Genomic DNA, 12414 nt, shown 5'->3' on the forward strand with positions numbered 1-12414 from the left:
TAAGATGATGGTAATTTCGGGAGTGGAGAATGTGTTATAAGGATAACTCCCATCTGAGCAGTTCGGAAAAAGTTGTGGTGGATGGGAGGATCCAGATGGCCTGGGTTGTGAAGCACCCATTCAAATCGAGCATGTTATGTTCAGTTGCATGTTGTGCCACAATGTGTTTTACTTTGCTCTTGGCCCAAGTTCGGCAGTGGCCATTCATCTGGTGGACAGTTGGTTGATAGTCACATCAATATAAAAAGCTGTGCAATGATTGCAGCAGAGCTAGTATATGAAATGGCTGATTTCAGAGATGGCCTGGCCTCTGATGGAGTTCGATAAGCCTGTGACAGGAGACTGAAATAGGAAGTGCTGGGTGGGGGGATTGGGTAGGTCTTGCACCTGGATATGATATCTGTGGCAAGGGGCTGAGACTGGGCCTGGCATATGGAGGTTGGGTGCACAAAAGAACACTGCTTTAGAAGGGACAGGAAGGATCTTGAGTAGGACGTCCTCATTTCAGGACATGATGATAGATAATCAAAGCCCTGACAAAGGACATGATTCAGTTATTCCAATCCTGGGTAGTACTGCGTGACAGCGCACTTCTTTGTAGTTGGTTCTTGGGGTTGGTGGTAGGATTTGTGCAACAGATCTGCAGGATAGTGCCTATCTGTGAATTCCTTTGTGAGGTCTTCGGCATACCGGGCAAGGGAGTTCTTGTAACTGCACCCAGCCTCTAGAACGTCCTAGTCCATCCCTATGCCACTCCCATTCTCAGCACCTTGTCACATGGATCATATCCTGGTGGAAGACCTGGGTGCAAAACCTACCCAGTCCGTCTACCCAGCACTTCCTATTTCAGCCCTGTCACAGGCTTATCTTACTCCCATCAGAGGCTGGGCCACCTGTGAAAGCAGCCGTATCTTATAGTAGTTCTGCTGCAATCATTGAATGGCTTGTTATATAGGTACAACTACCAACCAGCTGTCCACCAGGATAAATGGCCACCAATGAACTGTGGCCAGGAACAAAGTGGGCCACCCTGTGATGCAATATGCGTGACTGATTTCAAAGACTGCTTCACAACATGGGTCATCTGGCTCAACCACCAACTTTTCTGAACTGCAAAGATGGGAGTTATCCTTACAACACATTCTCCACTCCCAAAATCATCCTGACCTCAACCTACAGTACCTTACACCTCCACACCTTCCACCCAACAATTTTTGCACGCTCTGTCCTATCATCTCCTCCCAATTCACATCCCCTCACCCTGTATGTGCCGCTGTCTGCAATTGCGCCCACCAATTTCTTCCCTTCTATGCTCTTCTCCTTTTCCACTATCTGCTTCTCTCCCCCATAACCTCCCAACACTGCACCTGGTAATCTTTGGTTGCTGCCTTCTAGTCCCTGCACACACTGCCAGACAATGCTCTTCTCTCCCCTCACCCGTACCCTGCTCCACTCCAGATTCATGCTATTGTTCAACCCAACAGCTGCAGTCTGGCCAGAGCATCTGGTGATAGCAAATCGTGTGCGTGAAATGTGCCTGCTTGTGTGAATGTGTGTGTGTTTTCCTTTCTTTTCTGCAGAAGGCTTTGGCCGAAAGCTCAAAATGTAACAGTTTTCCCATTGTGCCAGACCAAAAGTCAACATTTAATCTTCACGGTAGGTAATAGTCTATACTACTCAAAATTGCTGAAACTGCCAATTCAGTATTTTCGCATTACCTCCTCTTCATATATCTGTGCTTCTACTCCATTTGTTATGTTATACATGTTTCAATCTCTACCGGAAAAAAAGGCTTTTGGTTTCGAATATGTTCTTAAAATAACGTATGAACTGTACTGTATGAGTGTCTCCTTCCAAACAGTCAAAATGCTGAGAAGAATGTGCACAACAGTAATACGGCAAAACAACCAGGTGTGTTCTGATAAACTCTGTAGAGCAGAATGATGTGGTTCATTCTAAAAACATTTTAACAATTACATAAACACTTTGAACATGACGCAGCTGATGAGATTTGAGTAGTGTAATAACATTAAACTGACACATATTTTCAATTAAGTGTATCTAAAAACAAAGATGATTAGACTTACCAAACAAAAGCGCTGGCAGGTCAACAGACACACAAACAAACACAAACATACACACATTGGGGTGTGTGTGTGTGTGTGTGTGTGTGTGTGTGTGTGTGTGTGTGTGTGTGTGTGTGTACACCTGTCCCTTTTTCACCCTAAGATAAGTCTTTCCGCTCCTGGGATTGGAATGACTCCTTACCCTCTCCCTTAAAACCCACATCCTTTTGTCTTTCCCACTCCTTCCCTCTTTCTTGACGAAGCAACCGTTTGTTGCGAAAGCTTGAATTTTGAGTGTATGTTTGTGTTTGTTTGTGTGTCTATCAACCTGCCAGCGCTTTTGTTTGGTAAGTCTCATCATCTTTGTTTTTAGATATATTTTTCCCACGTGGAATGTTTCCCTCTATTATGTTCATACAATTAAGTGTATCATAATACCCGGCTTGCACACAAATATTAAATGACCAAAAGCATGTTTGTACCGACTACATTACGACTGCCACAAATATTCACAATAAAACTTGATCTTGCAATTTATTCTGATTATAAATCCTTGATTTTCAGGAATGAACGACTGTAATACAAAAACTGAGCCAGATCAGAGTCTGAACAGTTTCTGCTGTCATTGTCATCACCTACATCTGAGCCACATAGTCAAACTCTATTGCAACCTCATCTCGTTTTACTTTCATTTAACTGCCTACTTTCAGAAAAATTTTCTGTTTTAAGTACTTATTTAACATATTTCTTGGAGTCAATCAGAGGCTGACACAGATGCAACAGCACTCTTTGCTCCTTGCTGCAGCCTTTTTCAATGGAATATCCCTCATTGCAGAGTGTTCCCACACATTTCCTTAAATTTTTGAAAAGACTCTCAAAGGAAGGAAGATTAGTCTTTACGTACGATCAAGACAGAGCATAAGCTTGGTTGTGTCCTTTTCAAAGGGACTATACTGACATTTTCCTTTATCAATTTAGGGAACCCGTAAGAAACTTAAACCTTGATGGGTGGATGTTAACTTCAACCTTGCTCCTCCTGTAAACTCGATACGTTAACTGCTGGGTTCCTTACTCTGTAAGAGTCCTGCGTCACCGAGTAAGCGAGCACAAAATACCAGATGAGGCGAGCACACCCTAACTGGACAGGCTGCCCGCATTAGTTCTAGTGACCGAGCATAGAAGCCGTGACCGAGTACATAGTGTAACTTAAAACACATTACACGTGTCATTATCCGTGTGAGACTGCAGCTATTACAGGCTTCTCATTTGTGGTGTGTATCTCTCTGTAATCATGCAGTGCGAGGAAGCCAGTGCAGTAAGACGTAAGATTGAAACCGATGTTAACACACTGAAGAAATGGGAAGGTCTAAAAAGCCAAGTATGGAATACATTTCTCTTGGTTGTGTTTCCAGTTGGAAACCACTAATTTAAAGAAACACAGTTACAAGAAACTTCACTAAAAATAGTATTACAGCAAAGTGTGTTGCAATGTGTGCTAAAGATATGAGACCTTTTAATGCTGCTTCCGGTGAAGGTTTCAAAGAACTAGGCCAAGAATTAATACATCTAGGTGCACATTATGGAGAAGTTAACGTGGCAGATGTCATGCCACATCCCTCTACTACAAGCAGACATGTCAAAGGACAAGCTGACGCAATACGAAACAGCATAATGCCTTCTGTTATTGTGGAAGTTATTAATAAAATGTGCTCTGACAGTTGAGATGTGGGCTGATTCGCATAATCAGGTGCACTATCTGATGCTTACAACACATTACATTAAAACAGATTGGTCCCTTGTGAACAATGTTTTATTTACAACAAAATTCCTGGACGTTAAGAAGACGGGAGTAAATATTATAAAAGAAATTGAAGAGAGGATGGGTGATTGGGACATTCCGCCGGACACGTTGCACAGTTTTGTTTTTGTCTCCGACCAGAGTGCCAATGTAATAAAGGCTTTGGAAAATAATGAAAAGGTTCCTTGTGCTACTCATTGTATAAACACAGCACTTAGCCATACTTTCGATGAAGATAACTTCTTGTTAAATCATGCCCCAAACATAGCATCAACAATAAATACTGCAAAATGCATTGTAATGTACATTAAGAAAAGTGGCCTCTGCTCGTCTTTGAAATCATCGTTGAAACAAGAGGTCTGCACACACTGGAGCAGCTTGTACACTATGCTGGAATCCTTACACGCTCAGTATAACGAAGTGGCTGCTTTGCTGGCAGAAAAGGACTCTGCTTACAGATTGCAAGGATATCATAACGAGCTTGCAGGAAAAACTGCGCATTTTCTGAGACCATTTAAAGAGGCCACAGATTAATTAGAAGGTGAAAAAGAACTGACAATACAGTTCTTCTTTGGTTTCACAAACTGCAACAAATTAATGCAGAATCAATGGCACTGACTGTCAGGTGAGTCATTACTGCAGTTAAAAGCACTGTTTCATTATGACAGACTTATAATTAACTAGCGTAATTGATGTGTACTAACAGATATGTACTTTTCAACAGGAGGTACAAAGGATTAAAAATCTAGCCTTGACTTTCGTTTGTGAGAAGATTCTGATCACTTCCAGACATAAAATTGCTATGTTTCTTAGGCCGTTTTTCTGTGATCTTAATATGCTTGAAATAAATGAAAAGCAGGAAATTCTTAGCAATGTGCGACAAATGTGTGCTACTTATGCAGGTACAACATGCAGTCATTAACATAATCATTTTTGCATAGTGTTTTGTAGAGAAACGCTGGCCGCTGTGGCCGAGTGGTTCTAGGCACTTCTTCAGTCTGGAACCGCACGACCACTACGGTCGCAGGTTCGAATCCTGCCTCGGGCACGGATGTGTGTCATGTCCTTAGGTTAGTTAGTTTTAAGTAGTTCTAAGTTCTAGGGGACTGATGACCTCAGGGGAATGTTATAATTCATATAATATTTCATTAATTTAAAACACCTCACTTTTATGGGAATGTTTCGATGATTTCTACATCAGTTCTGTATTACTTGTCTCTTTTGTTTATCATCATAGATCCTTCAAGTACTGTGTCATCACCACCCAGAAAGAGAGGTCGTTTCAAGGAATGGAGGAACAACAGATCATCTGCAGCAGATCCCTACATTTTAATGCACCCCAGAGATGATGAGATATTAAAGTGGTGGAACAGACATGAAACAGATCTGCCAGGCCTGGCTGCAGTTACAAGGTGTATTTTATGTATCCCAGCAACAAGCGCACTGAGTGAAAGATGCTTTAGTAAAGCAGACATGTTACTAACAAATCATCGCAGCCAACTAAATCCGGAACGCATTAGTGATTTACTGCTGATCAACAATAACTATAATTTTGTTTCTGTTGCAAACAATTGAGAAGTATAAGTTACGTCTGTAAATGTATAATATTCTTTGTACGCTTTCTTTATGAAGATGGTTGTCTTCTAGATTACAGGGACAACACTTATTTAACATTTCCTATTAATGAAAGGAAAAATATATCTTCTGTTTGGAAATGAGACTAGTCTTCTATCTGCGATTGTATTGAAATATCATTTTACTTTCAAATTGCTTTATGAATTTAGCCGTGTCACATGCCCGTTCTTGGAAACGTTACTTTTGTATTAAAAGAGAGAGAGAGAGAGGCGTCGGATTTGTAAAGTATAGTGCAGCGAGCCGGGGTGGGACAAGGCGAGGTGAGACGTCGGCGAGACCGGTCATGCTCGGTTATCCGCGTGTTCAGAATCCAGACAACAGACACGGGGCGAGTATGTGACTGAGCCAGTCGTGTGGGACCAGACACGAGCGGCTCGGTCGCCCCGTCAACAGGCAAGTCATGACTGCCAACATTAAGAGTTGGAGCACTACTCTGTAAGCCTTCTCCATAGTGTTCACTTCACACTTATACAGAAAAGAGCCAGAGGACTGTGTGTCTATGAAGTGATTAGGCTAAAACACAACTAGAGCCACAGTCCTGGAAAATGTGATGTCTGTGGCATTTGCTACAGGACTACTGGAGTGCTTGTGGCACTGTAAACACTATATGTAATAACATATATTTTTTCAAATAAATCTTTATCTTTTTGCCAAATAACACCTCAATCATAATTCTTTGCAATAGTCCCAGGTTGGAGACCTGGTTCAGGACACAGTTTTAATCTGCCAGGAAGTTTCAAATCAGCACAATTTACTCCACTGCAGAGTGAATATTCATTCACGAAAGAAATCTTTCCTCCAAAAAGCAGAAATTATGAATAACTGCAGTGCTGTTACTTATGTGTTTTGGAGAACTACATTGACAGTGCTCAACACAAGGTGTGATGGGATCACAAACGGGTGTGTCAATAGCTGGTTCAAAATAGTCAACAGAGAATAACAGACATAGATGTTTCATTAACGACTGAAACTTATTTTTCATATTCTGATTGTAATGGAATCCTGTGATGTGCAATGAAGGAGAGGAGAGATGGCAGCAAGGGGGTGGGAACTCTAACAATGCGTGGCAGCTACAACAGAACTGTAAAACACACTTCCTTTGGTGTCAGAATTTAAACGAACATTTCCTCCACTAACTTAACCAAAAATTTGGAATTACAGTATATTTTGAGGAAAAATTCTAGTCAATGTGACACTTTTCCTAAATTACTTCATGTATGTGCCATACACAGTGAAACCTCTATGTAAAGTTTTTAAAGAACCATGAATTCTGAACACTGTGTTTGGAGGAAAGCACTATAAAGTGCAAGACTTCCAACCGACAATTAGAAAAGTCCGATCACATTATACTGAGGATATACTAGAGAAAAACACAGTAAATGGTAAAAATTGCAAAAGAATTAGCTGCAAACAATTACTTTAATAATGAACCTGTAAAATACAACTTCACTCAAAATTTTAACAAAGACCTGTGAATTGGCACAACTTGAACATGACATATCTAGGATTTTTTGAAGCAGTCAGCAAACATGTTTGCTTCCCATTTCTTTTGGATTATTCAGAACCACTTCTAGCTCCAAATGAGAAAGTTGTGCTAGTGTGTGTTTCTATGCTTCACATCGCTCCGTTATACAGTGGGTGAGTAGCTGGTTTTCCCTTATTTTATGTACTGCTCCATCCCGGAAATTCCATTATTGTTATAAATTTAGATAAAATATCCTTGAGCAAACAAGTGTCATAATACAAAACAAACAGTTGAGTTATATTTCAGAACAGTATTAACATAATTCTGCGATAGCTAAATAAAAGAACAACAATTACTTAAAAAATAGAAGCCTTGGGCTATCACTTGTCAGAAATTTTTAATTCAAATGAATGACTTTACAAAAAACCACTCATTCCCCGTCCATTTTCAAGCATTATTCGATCTAGTGCGGATGCGTGGATTTGCACCAGGAATATCCTGTGTGTATCGTGTAATCGGTCGACATGAACCAATTGGCATTTCCAAATATGTATGCTAGGGGCACACGTTGAAAGTGTATAGTTTAATGGGGGTACAGTGTTAAACACACCGTATGAATGTTCACCATTTGCTCCTGTGAAAAATTAAAAAAATAGCGCTATTGAGACAAAACGACAAGCACGATTGCATCAAATCTCATGCGACTCAGGCACTGACGCTGGCTTGTCGCTCATTTTGAACACGGCCTTTCGAAGTCTGTGCAAATCCACAGAATGGAAAACGAAGCATCTACACTAGTGGCTTAAATGCTACAAAGAGGGAAATAATTGGTTAGGGTTTCAAAAATATGAGTGTTACATCGAGCAAATCATTGTAAATCATTGTATACAGGAAACATACTAAAGAAGAAACTTTAGCATTGTGTATATGGGCTTTTGGTTGGAAGCGGAAGAAATGTACGCAACACAGAGGAAATAATTATATGGAGGAATGTTGTAAAGAGGTTTCACTGTGGTTCTTTCAACATGGCCAGTGTCGACCACATGACTTCTTGTTAAACATAGGTGTTTTGATATGCCTGTATACCTATACACGACTTAAATTTTTTCTTACACTAAGCTGTCAAATCCCGTATCATTGTAAAAATGACCATTGGATGAATAAATTACTGATATTAACAGAGTCAAACTATTTTCTTTTAAAATTTTATAGTATAAATAGTTTTTACAGAGAGGTCCACAGAACCGTTATGATATGGCAAGCAAGCAGCAAAGATTGCTTATGGTTACTTTGGTTAACAAGATTTCAAATTTCTTACCACAGATATGATATTATAATTTCTTATTTCTTCCCTAGGTCAACAAAACCCAAAACAACACACATGTAAATAACAACAAAAGACTAAAATCACAATGAAATGGAAAGAATACTGAATTTTAATGCCCCATTGACGAATAAATGCAAAGTAGAGTACAAAAACAGCGAATGAGACAACAGAATGCAGCAAGTCTGACAAAATTAGAAAACATTAGTTTGAACAGACAGTAAAACAGACCATAGTTGTTGCAGAAAGTGGATGGAATGACCAACTTCACTCCTATCTCACCAGTATTCTTCTGAGCTACCAATAGTGTATAGTCAACTATCATGATATGGGAAACAATCAGCAAAACTGCCTATAAAATGGATTAACATATTAATAACATAGGGCTTAAATGAGTTACAAAGACCTGTAATGTATGCAAACAAGGGAACACAGGCCAACATTCCAATTACATGGCCAATAAAACTACATCTATATAATCATACTCTTGAAAGCTACTGTATAGCACAACTTGGTAACACTTTTAAGTCACTCATTTTTCTGTTCCAATAACTCTAGAAGCGCGGAGAAGAAAAAAATGTCTGTGTCCTAATAGCCAAGTTCCTTTTTATGCTCTTAAAGGTTACATACATGATGAACATTTCCGCAACACCAACAAAATTTACCACTGAATTCGAATGTCAATCCATGAATTCAATTAAAATAATGCAACTGAGGAACATAGAGCAATACAGATAGTTAAAGCATATACAAAGCAAGGACACTTAATATTTCCTCATGACACTGCTTATTAAATTATCTTGGCAGTCTTCATTACAACACGAAAAAGTATCAAAACAGAGAAAGAGCTTTGATGATGAGATTATGCAGTGTAAATAAATGAAAGCAGGCTTCTGTAAATGGGGTTTTTCTAGGTAGAGTTTGCACACACAAAGAATATTTTATGATTTAATTATGCCTCGTCCGTTCTGTCAGTGACAATCATCCCAACAACGATATGCCTACAGGAAATTGTTACTGTCAGACACATGTAAATAAGAAAACAACAGGTAGCTAACACACAGTCACATGCACACAAGTGTTATTACCTTGAATGAACTGTGAACCAGTGTTTCATCTAAGTCAATCACCATACACTTTTTGTGCATGTCCGAGTGTCGCACAGATGGCAGCAGAAAATTGGGTGAGCCCGGACTAACTGGGGGAGAGCAACGACCATCATTTCCCGTTGATGCTTTAGAACTTTTTGAACTTGCTTGTCTACTGAAGCAGCAGAGAAGAGTGCGCAGCAATCCACGCCGGGGCTTCTTCCCAGTCTGACCTAAAAGCCACAAAGATTAAGATCTTCATTCACAAGTAATTATACTGGTTGCAATAATTGTGAGTGTGGATAGACTAAAGCACCAGTATATTTCTACAATTCAAGGTCAACTATATACAACACCATAAAACAACAACACAGTTCAATTCATTAAGATTCTTCTAATACTATTATTTACCTTGAACTGATATTTCATTTTCCACCCGTGGCAACTGAACTGCAAGTAATAAAAGTTGTAAATTATTAATATGCTACTTCTTTAAGCACTATACTCGAATTTTCAAATTTCAGTTTGCATTACTAACCGAAAGAGTATAACATAGGATAACAAACAAGGTAGCACTATTAAGATTATGGAATGACAGCAACGTCTACCTGTAATTTCAAAAACACGCCTACTGTTTGGTTTTCACTCATTATGTTGGTTAGTTACTCAATAACAAATGGTGTGTTGGAACATGTAACGTACCTAAAATTATTGCATTTAGCCTAATACTCTCTTGCACCAATAATTATCGAAAACACGAATCAAAAAACAAACTCGGCATTTCTAATTCCTATATAACAGGTGCAACACCCATGGTAAGACCTACTTACCTTTCTCTGGTGAAAAATTGCTTAATTGTTCGTCATCCCGCGACACTTGGGTGATGATGGACGATGCGTCCATTTAAACATTTGTTAGTGTTCTTCTCGTTGAACTCAATTTTGGAAGTAATATTGTCAAACAATTAAAAATCGTATGTAATCCAAAATGGCAGAGTTTCTTCTCAACACTCAACTTGTTGTTGTGGTGGGGTACTCAGCGAGTCAAATTTATCTAAATGTCGCACTGTGCTCTTGAAGCATTTTCACGAGCTGCATGTAAAATAATAAATTACGATTTATTTCTATGGATTAGCTTGGCACAGGAAGGAAACATTGCATAGATGAAGTTTGAAGACATTCAACGTATAACTGTCACTTAGTTCATAAACAAACAAGTGAACTGTGAGAAGCGATAAAGCGCTTGATAGTCGTGGGTGATTTGTTTAGGGAATGAACGCATAGGCAGTATTAGCCTATTATTTAACACTTTAACAGTATGTTGGTATTATGTCTCGTCAATGAAGTCACCTTTGTAAATCACTAACTGCCCGGTAATACTTGCAGCGAATATTATATTTTCTGTTAAATACACCGTAAAATGTATTGGATAAAGAACAGTTCTCCTGGCTTGTGAGAATTAATAGACCACAAACTAAAATTAGTTGTGATTATGCCAGTTTTGCAGGCGCTAATGCATCCTTTCTGTAGCGTAGGAAAAAATATGGTTACTAATGGCACTTATTTCCTTTTTAATAAAATGGTTATTCAGCTTTCTCATATCAAGATTTCAGGTAGAGGTCGAATTATTTGTTTTATTTACTGGTCTGCATTAAAATGAATATCGTTATTGGCCTTCGAGAAACCTCAAAACATTTCGTGTTAAGATCGCAGTACGGAAGAGACCCACACCAAAGGTTGCCTTCTGGGGATGATGGCGTCTAAATCACCCCTTGATACATGGCACTCAAAAGAACTATGTAACTATACTCATGATGTTAACCTACTTAGAATTTCTACATTAAGCGCTCGGTGATTTGCATACCTGCTGTGTACGTCTGATTAAGAAATTGGGCATATTAGAATATATTCATATTTTAATGCACAAAAGAAACTATTGGTTTCCTTTGTGCACTTAAGCAGTTTGTTTGTTTTCTTAAGTGCTCATGGTCTGATTCAGCTCTTTTCTTTAATGCGTAGTTAAACCTATTTTTAGTGCTGAAGACAATGCACTATCAGTTCAATAGCAGCATGAGATTGTTCAAGTGTAATTATGGTTAGCAAGAGATGCAGTACAGTGGACTTGTTTCATTGCTACCAGACGTTACAATTTCTTGAAAAGAGAGTATTGTACTTTGAGGAGATGTTAAAGTACTCAACAACTGTCATCATCTGTGTCACAGAAAGATTTTTATCAGGCTCTGTTTCTATACTAAATTAGATTGTGCCGTGTTTTCATTGAAAGCAATATGTTTCTTAAATAGTAAGAGTGAGAAGAACTATGGGCTATATTTTGCTAAGTGCCACATGTGCACACATGTACAGCTTGTAGATTGGCTCTAGAAATATTTAGCTGTTGGCTAGACATAGATATACTTCTTGATACCTGATGTGCCAGCTTTCGAAATGCCGTCATGTTGGAAACCTTGCAACAAGCTCTGAACCATAGGCCTCTTATTCATCTATTAATATCAACCTGCCAATATCAATTGACCAAGCAGCAGTCAGGCACATTGATGATGGTATCATAATTGAAAGCTATGCAAGGTATTGAACTCTACATTTTGCAAAGTTTGTTAAATTTTTAAAATAAATACTAGTGCATAGTACGAATTTAAACTTTTTAAGTTTCAGCAATGACGTTATAAATGTACTTTCTGTCCTCTGGTTGACAAACGCATTTTAAACATGAGTCACAGCACAGACAGAAATAATCTCAATTTGTCAGGCACCCAACTTTGCCCATAACGATAATGGGTTTTTGCCAACTGGTTGAGTCAAATTTTATACAGATGTTTGTCATTGAAAACATGTTAGTTTTTGAGAAAATAGATGTAGACAATTTCTGTATTATGTAAGTGTTAGTGGCTATAGTCATTTAGCAAGTATGCTCCAAATTTGTGGACTTGGGTTTCAGTCCACCTCCCTGTATCGAGGAATTTTTTTTCCCTTTTGTAAAATACATCTTTACAAACTGAATTTGCATCCTACCCCACTTAA

General features: G+C 38.8%; 1 protein-coding gene across 1 annotated transcript in view; it reads right to left on the reverse strand.

Moving 5' to 3' along the window:
* LOC126458548 (phosphatase Herzog) overlaps positions 1–10426 on the reverse strand; it is a 66395-nt gene extending 55969 nt beyond the window's left edge. The window contains exons 1-3 of the mRNA XM_050095668.1: positions 10207–10426; positions 9788–9826; positions 9377–9609 (exon numbers count right to left, since the gene is read on the reverse strand). Coding sequence (XP_049951625.1) covers positions 9377–9609; positions 9788–9826; positions 10207–10279 — 345 coding nt within the window. The 5' untranslated portion in view covers positions 10280–10426. The remainder of the gene's footprint in view (positions 1–9376; positions 9610–9787; positions 9827–10206) is intronic.
* Between the last annotated feature and the right edge of the window lie 1988 nt (positions 10427–12414).

The sequence above is a fragment of the Schistocerca serialis genome, chromosome 2 (assembly GCF_023864345.2).
Source record: "Schistocerca serialis cubense isolate TAMUIC-IGC-003099 chromosome 2, iqSchSeri2.2, whole genome shotgun sequence".
In the NCBI taxonomy this organism is placed as follows: Eukaryota; Metazoa; Arthropoda; class Insecta; order Orthoptera; family Acrididae; genus Schistocerca; species Schistocerca serialis.